This window comes from Solanum tuberosum, unplaced genomic scaffold (genome assembly GCF_000226075.1).
Source record: "Solanum tuberosum cultivar DM 1-3 516 R44 unplaced genomic scaffold, SolTub_3.0 scf00101, whole genome shotgun sequence".
Classification (NCBI taxonomy): domain Eukaryota; kingdom Viridiplantae; phylum Streptophyta; class Magnoliopsida; order Solanales; family Solanaceae; genus Solanum; species Solanum tuberosum.
The window spans coordinates 1319094-1332733 of record NW_006239029.1 but is presented as its reverse complement, the minus strand read 5'-3'; the positions used below and the strand labels follow the sequence as shown (position 1 = coordinate 1332733).

General features: G+C 29.9%; 3 protein-coding genes and 1 long non-coding RNA gene across 4 annotated transcripts; 3 read left to right on the top strand and 1 right to left on the bottom strand.

Moving 5' to 3' along the window:
* The first annotated feature begins 1901 nt into the window (after positions 1 to 1901).
* Positions 1902 to 3257, top strand: LOC102593897 (uncharacterized protein At5g22580-like). Its single transcript, XM_006349026.2, has 2 exons — positions 1902 to 2179; positions 2873 to 3257. Exons 1-2 carry the CDS (start codon positions 2058 to 2060, stop codon positions 3066 to 3068), a joined length of 318 nt encoding a protein of 105 aa, XP_006349088.1. The 5' UTR covers positions 1902 to 2057; the 3' UTR covers positions 3069 to 3257.
* Positions 3258 to 6263: 3006 nt separating this feature from the next.
* On the top strand, positions 6264 to 7210 carry LOC102593577 (uncharacterized protein At5g22580-like). Its single transcript, XM_006349025.2, has 2 exons — positions 6264 to 6409; positions 6868 to 7210. Exons 1-2 carry the CDS (start codon positions 6288 to 6290, stop codon positions 7058 to 7060), a joined length of 315 nt encoding a protein of 104 aa, XP_006349087.1. The 5' UTR covers positions 6264 to 6287; the 3' UTR covers positions 7061 to 7210.
* On the bottom strand, positions 6867 to 7794 carry LOC107060908 (uncharacterized). The gene is made up of 2 exons (XR_001473605.1): positions 7716 to 7794; positions 6867 to 7596 (listed from the first exon to the last, which is right to left on the bottom strand). It is a non-coding gene; the product is annotated as an uncharacterized lncRNA (long non-coding RNA).
* Positions 7659 to 9318, top strand: LOC102593250 (uncharacterized). The gene is made up of 2 exons (XM_006349024.2): positions 7659 to 8390; positions 8570 to 9318. Exons 1-2 carry the CDS (start codon positions 7853 to 7855, stop codon positions 8674 to 8676), a joined length of 645 nt encoding a protein of 214 aa, XP_006349086.1. The 5' UTR covers positions 7659 to 7852; the 3' UTR covers positions 8677 to 9318.
* The last annotated feature ends 4322 nt before the right edge of the window (positions 9319 to 13640 follow it).

Genomic DNA, 13640 nt, shown 5'->3' with positions numbered 1-13640 from the left:
GTTGTCTTTTGATAAATTTTAATGTTTAAAAATTGATACTATTACTCCCTCCGTTCTTGATTTATGTGACATTCTTTCACTTAACACAAAGTTTAAGAAAAAAAATTAAAAAATTTGTTGTCTAAAATAGTCTTTGACCATCTGTATGACTATAAATTATTTCATTAAGGATAAAAGTAGACTCGAAATAACGCGTTTCAGGACATAGTGTTGTAAGTGTGATGGAGTTTCATTTGTAAGACATGCTATAATAACTGGAACAATTTCAATTAGCGCGCTTCTCACCTCAAATGCTATACTTCTGCAACTAATACGAAAAGTACATTAAATTTGCATAGTGTATAACATTTTTAAGAAATTCAACAACAGATCAATTATTTGAAAGAAAAAACTCAGGTCATATTCCTTAATTTAAGTGATGTTATGTCAGTGATTTTTTCATAACAAAATTCAATAATGAATTAGAGACCACATAATATATTGGACATGGATAAAAGTCCATAAAATGAACATGGCTTGCCCTACTTAAGATATTAAAGCAAAAAAAATATGAGGACTAAATGAAAAGAGAATATCTTTCAAATTCAGTCCCCCCACCCCACATGAAGAAATAATATTTCTGCATATATGATATGACATATTTTTCTTTTTAATAGGCGTTTGATATTAGATTCAATAGTTGAAACAAGTAAAAAAAAGAGAGGGGTTTTTGAAATTGGAGTTAAAAAATTAAATTATATTTTTGACATATTCACTTGAAAAAAGAAAGTTGACTCATCTTTTAAAACTACCCAAAAATTATCTAATGTATAACCAAATAATGTTGTGAAAAATATTCATGACCTTAGATAGGAAGGTGTGGAGGACACATATTATAATAGTAGGTTAGTAGGTAATGTAGGGCTGTCTTAGGGTGGTTTGTATTTGCCATTTTATTAGTTGTTTTATTGTAGTTCTTGTTTAATATATATAATATTGTTTATTCTTGTTTTAATAATCTATCCTAGTATGTTGTTTATTAATTATCACATATAGACTTTGCACCAATTTTTCTTTTTGCTTACTATCTTTTCTTTACTGTCTCCTTTTGTTTCACTTAAGCCGATGCTCTTTTGGAAACAACCTATGTACCTTTATCAGATAGTTATAAAATCTGCGTACATTTTATCCTCTCCAAACTCGATTGTGTTGTTATTGTTGCTTTAAATCATATATACCATTAGGAATAAAATAAGAGTTTTAAAGATAAATTATTTATAAATTATATAAAAATATCATTCTTCGTTAAACAAACTAAAAAAATCGTGTACCCCACATAAATTGGGATTATGGGAGTAACAATTTGATCTTATACTTCTCAATTTACCTTCATCAGAAGTTATATAATTATAAATATAAGCATATAACATAAATATGTCCTTTAACTTGACTTCAACTGATATTTATATATTATATCATAAATATATCTTCGACAAGTTTTAGATCATAAGTTTCAATTATTATTTTTAACTCCATGTATAATGAAGTATTGTCACATAAATTAGGACGGAAGACAACATAATTTATCATACGTATTTTGTGAAATCCACTAAATATGTAGATATATACTAAAATCCAAAGGTATCATCAAAATACATAAATTTTAAATTCTGAATCCGCTCGTATAACTAGTCACTTCTCACTATGATGATGTTGCATTTTGAAAATGAGTCCTCAAATTCTTCACATTGGGAGTAGTCATTTCTCACTATGATGATGTTGCATTTTGTAAACAAATTCCAAGAAGAATATGGTTCAGAGTGACCCTACTTCTTTTTTGAAAAGCAAAAGGATGCACCTTTTTCCATAGATTGTTTTGCAGATATTGTCTTTTAAAGGAGAGACTTGACTTCATGGTACAAAAATTGTGTGTATAGTGATGACAGACTGTTGAAATTGACACAAAATTTTTGTGTGTGTGTGTGATATATTATGTATATAAATAAGTGTCTTTTGGTGAACCATTTTGCTTCATTGGTTTAGTAATAATTTAGTTAATTACTAATTGCTACCTAGACATGGCTAATGAATTCAAGCATTTGGTTTTGGTTAAGTTCAAAGGAGATGTGGTGGTGGAGGATATTCTAAAAGGGTTGGAAAAACTTGTCCAAGAAATGGATATTGTCAAGTCATTTGTTTGGTAAGTACTTGAATTACATATTTCTCATAGTTATTTTAATATTATGTCAAATCTATGTTGTTCGGATTCTTCAGAAATATGTTGATAGGTGCATATCGGATTCCCTAAAAGTAGTGTTTTCTTGAAAGATCCGATATGAGTGTGGCAATATTCTAAAGAGTCTGAGCAACAACATAATTACTCTATTCGTTTTAATTTATGTGTTAGTATTCCGAAGGAGTTTTAAAAGTACACAATTGGCAGGAAGTATAGTTGTTATGAATTCTATGTTGCTCAGACTTTTCAAAAGTTATTGTAGTACTCGTATTGGATAATTTGAAAATGTGTTACTATGAAGGATCTGATACGCATCCAACGACATTATTAAAGCATCCAAGTAGCATAGATTATGATATAATGAATGAGCTAGCTACATTTTTTTTAGAGTTAATAATCTAAAACCACACTTCAACTATCACTTTTTGGTGAGTTTACACCAAACTATACATCTATGTATTAAAACACACCTCAAAGCTGACTATACCAACTATCATTTGTTCCATTTTTCTGGACTATCATCATCTACTCAACTCATGCGGTGTGTTGCAATACATAATGGTGATAGTTCAGGTAGAAAAATGAACAACTGATAATAGTTTAGATGTGAAACTCGCAACAGAAACAAATGATAGTTCAAATATGTTTTTGTGGCAGGGGGAAAGATGTTGAAAGTCATGAGATGCTTACACAAGGTTTCACTCATGCTATTATAATGACATTCAATAGCAAAGAAGACTATCAAACTTTTGTTAGTCACCCAAATCATGCTGGATTTTCAACCACTTTTGCAACTGTGATTGACAAGGCTGTGCTACTTGATTTCCCTGCTATTTCAGTCAAAGCTACTTGATATCATCAATTGTCATAAAAAAAAAAAAGAATAGTATTATGTGTGTTTCAATGTTTTACTATGGTTGTTTGATGTTCTAAGTGTGTTAAGTGAACATTTCTTTTTATCTTTGCTTCCAAAATTGTGGATGGTTTAAGACATATGTAATGTATCACTATGAAATAAAAACTCTTTTTTTTTTGGGAAAAATCTGTCTTTCAGATGAGCACGTTGTGATAACCTACTCATTATACAATAGGTTAGAAATTACATAGAGATGTAAATCGCATTAGACAAATCTCATGTAATGAGCTCACGACTGAGTGGCATACGGATGATGGATTCGATCTAGGTTTTCCACATGAGAAATAATCCACCTCTGAACCACTCAACCATGCCCTTACGGGAGTGGAAAAAAAAACTTAATTAATACATATACTTCCCCCAAGAGAAAGTGATGGAATAGTTTGAATCCCTATACTCTTAACTAGAAGTTTTGATTAATAAATATACTTCCCCAAGGGAGTGAAGAAAAAACTTAATTAATACATATACTCCCCCAAGAGAAAGTTTCAATATTATTTTAAAAAGAAAAAAATTAATATATTTATTTAGGAAAGGGCATTTTTGACCGATTTAGTAATTATAAGAGTATTTCTAGATCAAAGTATTGACTGTAAGGGCATTTTTGAACCAAAGTATTGACGGTAAGGGCCTTTTTGTGCCAAACTATAAACGGAGGATATTTGTGTTCCTTTCACATAATTAAAAGACATTTTTGACCCTTTTCTCAATATTGAATAATGTCAAGTTATATACACCACCAGTTTCACGATCAAGTCACCAAAGAATATCTACAAGCTTTGAGGTTCAAGGGTGTATATGTGTGAACTTTAAATTATCTTTGCTTCCAAAATGGTCGGGATTCATAAATTTTTAATTAAAGATTTTGAATTTAAATTTTAAAAATATAGAATTTTTTAGCTCCATAACAAAATTATACGTTATTAATAAATTTCAGATATTGAATAATTAAACATAAATTTTTCTGGTGAACAAGAAATGACAAATACACGTGAATGTCAAGTCGAATAACTGTTTGGCCTACAAAGATACTCTTTTCCTCCAATTTTATTCAGTACACTTTTCTTTTTTAATTTACTTTTTAATAATTTAATTAAACCTTTTATTTTACACTTAATATAATTAATTTGTAATTATATAAATATTTACTATTTACTCCCCCTACTTGTTTTTCTAGATTGTTTCAAGTAATCTGCCTTCTTTATAAATTTTTTTCTTAATCTACGTAAAAGTTATGTATGTATCTAAATTATTTTTTTGAATTGCTTCCAAATCACAGTTGTCAATTCTTTCTTAAACTGTTTCCAATGCCTACCCTTGATCCATTTTAAATATTGTATAGCTCATATTAAGAAAATATTTTTTAATATGCTACTTTTTAAAAAAAGTATATTTTCGAAAAAAAAATACTTTTGAACATTTATCAGAGCCAGGTCGTAGATCAATTATCAAGGTTGATTTTTGGATCAAAAATTATTTTCCTAAAGAGTATTTTTTTAGTCTCAAGCCAAAAATAAAAGATATTTTCTGAAAAATATTTTTCATTCACCAATCAAACATTAAAAAATATTTTCTACTCACCAACCAGACATGAGAAAATAAGTAGGAAATCCACTTGTTTTCCAAGAAAACATTTTCCTTCATACCAAACACACCCTTAATCTATGAAAAAGTCATCTATGTATCTAAACTAGAAAAAATGGCCCGTGTCAGCACGGGCCCAACATTATAAAAATTTATATACAAAATATTAGGATAAGTTATGCATAATTTATTTTTATAAATTATATATACTTATGGATATTTTAATTAAATTTTAAATCTCAATTTTCTAAAAATATAATATAGTAGGGGAAGATTTTTCAATCACAATAAATTCTCTCCGAAGCGTAAGGAGTCTATTGAATTTTTTCATTTTATTTTATATGATTTTTTTAGAAGAATATTATTTATATTTACTCATAATTTGAATTTAAAGATCATATTTGTCAATTATTGAATATCTTGAAACCAAAAAACCTATAAAACTATCTTACGATCCACCTTTATTTTACTCTATATTTAGAGAGTAAATCGAGAATGTTCTCTCCAATCATTCTCTATTTCACTCTCTATTCTTCATTTATAGAGAGGATTGAAGAATTACTATTCATAATCTTTATTTTACTTTTTGATTATTTTCTAATTATCTCTACTATATAATATTTATAATTAACATATTATAAATCATATAAGACCATTAATTAAATCTTCAATATTCATAACTTTTTTAATGTAATATAACACTTTAAAAAATATTATTTAATATATACATTTTCAATCTGAATTAATAATATTTTATTTAAAAAAATCTATTTAGGACCAATTCCAATCTCATCAATGGACAATGGCCCTAAATTGTTTTATTAAAAAAAAAAAAAAAGGAAAAAGTTGAGGGAACACAGACTGACCATAAGTGTAGTGTAGTTCAATGGGTCCCATCACATTAAATGGCATCATCTGTAATTTAACTGAAAATGATGGGTCTTTTATGGAGCTGTTGATGTGGTCTAAGGAATAAAGCGTAAAACACAACCCCTTTTAAGAAAACTAATCTTTGAAAATACCATTATACCCTTAAACTTTTATCTAATGCCAATAAGCTGACATGTTGAAACTCTCTCCTAATATATAAAAAAATTATCCTTTTGAATTGCTTCCAATTCCTTGCTTTCCATGTGTGGTATATCCTAGCACCCCATATCATTAATAAGAATTAGTGTTTATTTAATCAATTTTTTTAAAATGATAATATTAAAACAATAATTTGTGCTTGGTCAAGGTTCAAGATATGTTTGGGGATGGGGGGTGGGGGGGTTACTTCTCAGCTCGAGGAAAACAACTTCTGCTACTACATGTGTATATATAAGCAAGTGCCTTTTTTTTTATAATCGAGAAATTTTAATGAGACATGGTTCGAAACTTGATATATTTTTATAATAACATAATTATATATTCAGTGTAATCCCATAGATGAGGTATGGAGAGGGTAGTGTATACGCAACCTTAACCTTGTCTTGTAAAGGTAGAGAGACAATAAATCATTAACCACCAAATTATGTGTATATATAGATGACTTTTGGTGAAACATTTTGCATATTTTTTTTACTAGTAGAAATGGCTAATGAATTCAAAAATATGCTATTGGTGAAGTTTAAGCAAGATGTTGTAGAGGAAGATGTTCTAAAACAGATTGAACAACTTGTTAATGAAATTGATCTTATCAAGTCTTTTGTTTGGTAAGTCCTTCAATACCAAGTAACATTTTTCTTATAGGTTAATTTTTAGCCGATTCCGACTTGTTTGGAACTGAAGCGTAGTTGTTAGTGTTTATTTTGATGTATATTTGTCAAGTCAAGTTAACATTTTTCTTAATAGGTTCATTTTTGCCGATCCCAACTTATTTGGAACAGAAGTATAGTTGTCATTGTTCGTCTTGATGTATAGTCACACAATTTTTTTTGTGAATAATTGGTAAAAGAACTTGCTAATGAAATTGATGTTGTGAAAGTCTTATGTTAGGTATAGTCCTTAAAATACTAAGTAACATTTTTCTTATAGGTTCATTTTAGTTGATCCCGACTTGTTTGGAACTGAAGCTTAGTTGTTACTGTTCGTCTTGATGTATATATAGTCACATAGTTTTTTTTTGTGATAATTGGTAAAACTACTATGGTTCTTTTAACTATTTTGACAGGGGAAAAGATACTGAAAGCAATGAAATGGTTACACAAGGTTATACTCATGCTATGATAATGACATTCAGCAGCAAAGAAGATTATGAAGCTTGTGTTGTGAAAGAAGTCGAATTTTCGGCTATTTTTGTCACTGTAGTTGAAAAAATTTTGGTACTGAATTTCCCTGCTGTTTGTGTCAAAGCTTCTTCTTGAAGATTCCAAGCAACATAAATGTGCCGCCTTTGATGTTCTTTAAGGCTATTTGAGGTTTCATGTGTTTTGAATGTGTACATTGTACACATTTAGTTGTATCAATCTCTATGAAGTATCTTGCAATAATATTTGATGAACTTGTGTCCTTTTTCTAATGTCTTGTTGCTAATGTTGATTAGCAAAAAGATAACTTAAACTACAAAACAAATCTAACTTTTGACTTTTCATAACCTATGTGTCTGCTATATTTGTAGCTAATGAAAATGATAGCCCGGTGAACGAAGAATCTCACGTTCACACAAGGTTCATGTGATGTAGATATAATTTACTCTGACACTAGTAGTTGATTCTATAGCTCGAAATCCGTGATTAGTAGACTACACGAACACAACTTTATTGTTGCTCCTGCACCCCAACGGGATGTAATGTAGACAATCTTACCTTGATTCCACGTCTTGAAAACCATGAACTATAGGTCACACAGAGATAACTTTACCGTTGCTCCAAAACTCTCTTTCCCTTGTGCTGTTCCTAATCTGAAAACAAAATGGAGGACTTTATTAGATTAAAATAAGAAAAAAGGTGATTATATTATATTCTAAAGTTTAATGATGCTGAAAGAATATAATAAGTAACAAAAGATAGAATTTTTAACCTGCAAATTGAAAAAGTTGATTCTTTGATTCCTCTTTTTTACAACCTTTCATCTATATTTTTTTTATTTTGCATATTCTCATTACCATTCTTGAAGTGTAAAAAAGATCAAATCTTGAATCAAGTAAGCAAAAAAACATGGAAATCTTAATCAAGAAAGTTCATTTTCTAGTCTTTTTGATCATTTTTATGAATTTTTCCTTTTCAAGAACCATTTCTCAAGAATCACAATCAAAACAAATCTATTGTGGAAACATAAAGATTGAAGATCCATTTGTTTCTCAAAACTCAAAAAAATCATCTTTCTTGAAGGACCTTGTCCTTTGTAGATCAAACACTTTATACTTCAAAACTTCTCTTGGCCTTTTCCAAATTTCTTCAATTGATTACAACAACAAACTTTTAACTATTTCTCATCCTTCTTTTTCTTGTTTGATGATTGATGATGTTCAAGATTTGGGAAATGAATTCCATCTTAAAGAAATGAAATGTTCACATTATAGAAGAGTTTATAAAAGTAGTACTTATGATCAAGATGGGAAAAATGTGAAATTTGAGTTAGGGACAAGGATATCTTGGGATATTGATCATGTACCAAATCCTTGTGATGAGTGTAGAAAACCACATGGTAATTGTGGAGTTGGATTGAGATGTCTTTGCCATTTAACAGAATGTAGTAAGTTTACACATTTAGCCACTTAGCTCCAAAAATATTTATAGTCGTTAGCTAATATACATGTTTTATACACTAAATATACATATATTATACATCTATCGGCTATTTTTTTGGGTGGGAGGTAGTTAAGTTAGTTTCACTTTTGTTTTAACCATCAAATCATTGTGTTTTTTATGCAGAGGTGGAGGTTTCTGTTGGTGCAATTAAGAGATCTAGTGGTACTATGCTCTTCTCTTTGCTTTTCTTGATTGTACTTTTGGATCATCTTGAAGGGGTTTTGATGTAGTTAAAATTCTTCACTCTCATGTGTAAAACAAGATGTGTTTACTTAACTTATTTGCTATGAGAGAGTGAAAAATTGCCATGAAGACTATCAAGATGTATTTACTTACTTGCTATGCCAAAGAATGAGAATTCTTCATGAAGACTTTGAAGATGTACATTGTACTGTATGAAATTATGTTGTTATGTTGTACTAAAAAGTATGTTGCTCGGACTCTCCAAAAATGTCACTAGGTGCACATCAAATCCCTCAAAAATAAGCACATTTTTGGAGGATTCGACACAGGTGTGGATTCATTTATATAGAGTCAGTGCAACATAGCTAAATAGTGTGATGGAGATCTATCTTGCTCAGACTCTTTAAAAATGTCAATAGATGTGTGTCGGATCCTCCGAAAAGTAATTTTGGAGGACTTGACATAGGTGCAAGACTAGACATTAGCTAAAAAAGTGTGTGATGAAGATTTCCTAGATACTTCTTGTTTCAATATATGTCAAAGTGAAAATTACTAGTGGTGGGGTGCATTTTCCACTTAATTTGTATGAGCATGTGCAAAACTTCACTACTTGGAACACCTTATGGAACAAGTAGGGATATGATTTACAGCCCTTTTTGGTGAATGCATTGTTGAATTTAAGCTTTTCATCATGCTGTAAAGTTATGTCATTGTTTGCCTAAAGTTATATGAATCCACACTTTTCTTTTCATAGATATATGTGCCAAAAGTTCACGGGAGGTTTGTCCAAATACCATATAAAGAGATAAATTTGCCTCCCACCCTCCGGTGTGGGACTCAACGGTGGGATTCAATACCCTAGGAGGCTAGGACACCGAAAATTGGATATCTCGAGTGTGGACAATATAAGATAGAGCCCAACATATATCAGGTGAAACAAGAATTGTTTGGGCCTTACTGTGATACTATCTCGGATCTAATTCAAACCAAAAGCTTGCTCATGAGACGAGAATTTGTCCAACCAACCAATATGGTACTCAACAATGTGCATGTGGTAGGGACCAAAATTTGAGGCAACCAAAATGCAATATCATGTCTTGTGATCATAGAAAGAATTGTCTTGTTGAGAGGTTGAAAACTAGAGAATTTATTGAGACAAGTAACATAAGATGCATTAGTTCAAACCAGTGAAAAGATGATAATATATTCTTGTTTAAATTGTCTCTTTGATTGGGTGAAGTACAAAAAATATACAAATATATATTTACCAATCAAATAACATGATTGTAAGTAAAATCTCTTTAAGAAGTAATAATTTGATAACCTCATAAAAACGGTAACTAACCTACCATAACACGTTAAATGATGTATAGAAAAATAAAAGAAACAGAATTTGGTGGGAATAATGATGAGTACTTAGTTAAAGATATGGAGCTAGAGGGGCGCAAAGGGTTCATCTAAATCCTTTTTGGTATATAGAAGGTCAAAAACAGTTTTATATATATATATATATTTGTTGGTGGTAATTCATGATCTAACAAAAAAACATTTTCTTGTTGTTTAATTACAAATATCAAACTAAAAAATAGTACTCCTACTGTATGGAATTATAGGGAGAAACTTTTATCTATTTTTGTCAATTAGTCTATTTGGGCTTTCTAAAGCCACCCTATGAGTCAATTTGATGTAAATAACATACCGACTGATTTACTCAACAAAAAATTAACTTACTTTTGTGGCCTTTTCTTTAGAAGTTAATCAATTTCTCAAAATTAGATCAAAATTAATATTCAACCCATTGGTCTAAAAAGTGGCCAACTTCTAAATGTAAGGCCACAAAATAAGAAAAATTAACCAAAATAATTGTCCACTCAATTGATTAAATTAAAAATAGGCAACATATGTATAATATCTGTATAATCAATATATAATAAATTTATCCGGCTATTTGTATAAAAATCCCCTAAATTAAAATAACGATCTATTATGAATAACACGTCTAAATTGACCATACTTGAAATTATTCCTAACCCAACTCGTTCAAGTACTAAATTTAAATTCTAACTTTACCTATGTTATCGATGCCAAACCGCATACCTTGGTACAAGAGAGAAATAATTAATAACTCTATCAATTATGTTATTATCATTTCTTGATTCATTACCAAGCTTATTTTATTTCTGTCTTTACTATTAGGAATTTAATTTCATCTTTTCTTTTTCTTCTCCCTCTCCTCTTTATTGGAGTTGATAGTTTCTTTTTTTTTTATTAGTTTTGGATATGGGTGAATTTTTATATACAATACTAATGTATTTGGTGTAATTTATATAAGTCCAATCTGAATGGAATAAATTATCGCAGATTTTACAATATTTGTATTCAATATTTAAATCAAACTGATAATGCAAAAGTACTCCCACTTGGTATATATAATTAAATTTTGAAATAAATTTGTGAAAAGACGGATAAATAATACTCGTTAATTAATGATTGGTCAAATTTAATATATATGTCCTCGAAAATAAGAAGTTTTGTTCCGAGAGGCATAATATCAATCACTCTACATTAAAAATGATCTTTAGAGGCAATTAATTAACGACAATAGCTTAACTGTCGCTAAATATATATATATTTTGAGCGGCAATTTGCATTCTTTGTATATGTCCCTAAAGCTTTTAGCGGCATTGAATCTAATGACACTTAACTAATGTCAGTAAAGACTTTAACACTCTTTGTTAATGTGTATATAAATTGTGGCTAAAAAGTTATTTTTGTTGTAACACCAGTACCTTGACACCCATCTGAACCATATGTTAGGTTTATCTTATAAATCTGGTGTTCGGTATCTATTTTGAAATTTCCATTCGTGTATATATATATATTCAGAAAGATGTGTTGGATGTTTGCTAAGAAACTCATCAAATATTTATAATATTTAACAATTAAACATTATTATTAATATAGATTAATTTGAAATTATTGTAGAAATTCAAAAATTCGACTAATCTAAATTCGCATCATTGTAAGATCATTAAAGGCAACATCCAAATATAGAAGTTGAGTAGTATTTTAAGACAACATCTACATGTTGAAATAGTGTGAAAATGAGAAATTTTCAGCAGTGGGACAATTATTCCAGCAGTATTGAAGGTGAAACAACATAAAGATAAGATGACACACAATAAAATTTGTCTTGGTGGCCCATATTGGTATGATAGTAGTATTTATTAAGGTGTTTAAGAAAAATAGAAGAATGGCATAAAATGGAAAAAACAATTCACAACCAACTTTGATAAATTGATGTGTTCATTCACTTATCAAAGTTGTTATGTTATATGTATATTAAGTATGAGGTTATTTTTTGAGTACCAATTGGAATTTATCATGATTTGATTAGTTTTACGTGGATTGTCACCAAATTAAATCTTCCTTATTTATTTGAATTTGAGGCGGTAATGTTAGCAAGCTGACACTTGCGGAGTTCAAAAGAAAAAATTATGGTGAGTTATATGAATTGATTTACAAGTTCAATGCCAATGACTTGGTTTCTAGTGGCAATACGTCGCGAACCCATGTATATATCATCTGCTAATACACGACGAAGATGTTAAAAAGGGATGAGGTGAATCTAAATAATACACATGAAAGAAGTTGTCGTAGCCTAAGCCAACAACTCTCATGGATTCATTTAATTGCACGGTTTGTCCTTAAAATGGATTGATTTTTAGTTTTTGTCCATAAAAATCACACTTATGTCTAGCGGGGCATACGTTCCTTAAGGGCGTGAGGCATGACTTGTGGAATAATGTAATGTGAAAATATAAATTTATGTCCGACAAAAAAAAGTTATTTACTACGAGGGGTAAAAATTTAAGATCAACACGAAATAGGGAGAAAAGTGCAAATGACCTGATTCATTTGTCCCTTGAGCTACATTATCATTGAGCCTAAGAACAAACTTAACATGTGAACTTGCCTTAAAAAACACTTCACTTCCTATTTCATTTTGACGTAGAATTTATCTAAGGTGTCAGATGTACTTTTTCTTCAGAACCTATCAGTTCTTCTCTTTGTCCCACCCTCATCAGCCCGTCATTTGTCATGAACGTCACATAGCCAATCTCGACTTGTTTAAAATTGAGATGTAACAATCATTCTAGTGGGTACCAATTTGAATATAGGGTTCATGAAAAGAAAATGCAATTTTCATGTACTTTCCTTTTTATCAAGAACAGACTGTCTGATGTATATATATAATTACAAGTTGTAATTTAATGAAGAAAATGCCCCATTTTTAGACATGGTCCACCCACCCCCCTTTGTCTCTAGGAGTTTTTTTTTTGTTTCCTACTCAGTGTTCGGTATCCACATTGAAACTTGATTAAATTTGAATTTGCGCCGAAAAGTTCCAGGGGTAAAACACTTTCTAACAAAGGTGACTTTATACTAAAGAGACTTGAACCCCGAGACCTCTTGATTAAGAATAAATGAGTACTTACCACTCTACTACGAGTTTTGTTGGTTGTCTCTAGGAGTTGTTGTGTACTAATATGCCAGTGAAACTATAGTCAGTATTGTTCAGAGTAAACTACAAAAACTTGTGATCCTTCATTATTATTGCTGCTGGCTACAGTACCACTTCTTCTTTTTTCATATTAAATTTTAGTGTATCTACCCATAATTTAATATTGTCATGGTATTTCCAAAACAACACTCTTTCAAGTTGTTCCATTTTAGCATATTCAAATTTTAAAGTTTATAAATTTTCAGCAATCGAGTGAAATTGAACCATCGTCAATGAGGACAACAAAGTTTAAGTGGGTTCTATTTCTGTCATTGCATCAAAAGCCTACTTAGTCATTGTATTCTCAAAACATACTTCTTATGATAATTGTGAGTGATGACAGAGATAGAATTTTCACTCGAGTGAATTAAAATATAGAGAAGTAAACACATTAATTCAAAAAGTTAAAGGAATTCAATATTACTATATAATATATATATATATATA

What these genes read in the sequence shown, in the direction of transcription:
- LOC102593897 (XM_006349026.2), top strand. Translation starts at nt 2,058, where the DNA reads ATGGCTAATGAATTCAAGCATTTGGTTTTGGTTAAGTTCAAAGGAGAT. An exon ending in ATTGTCAAGTCATTTGTTTG is followed by an intron (nt 2,180 to 2,872) that starts GTAAGTACTTGA and finishes TTTTTGTGGCAG; the next exon opens with GGGGAAAGATGTTGAAAGTC.
- LOC102593577 (XM_006349025.2), top strand. Translation starts at nt 6,288, where the DNA reads ATGGCTAATGAATTCAAAAATATGCTATTGGTGAAGTTTAAGCAAGAT. An exon ending in CTTATCAAGTCTTTTGTTTG is followed by an intron (nt 6,410 to 6,867) that starts GTAAGTCCTTCA and finishes CTATTTTGACAG; the next exon opens with GGGAAAAGATACTGAAAGCA.
- LOC102593250 (XM_006349024.2), top strand. Translation starts at nt 7,853, where the DNA reads ATGGAAATCTTAATCAAGAAAGTTCATTTTCTAGTCTTTTTGATCATT. An exon ending in TTGCCATTTAACAGAATGTA is followed by an intron (nt 8,391 to 8,569) that starts GTAAGTTTACAC and finishes TTTTTTATGCAG; the next exon opens with AGGTGGAGGTTTCTGTTGGT.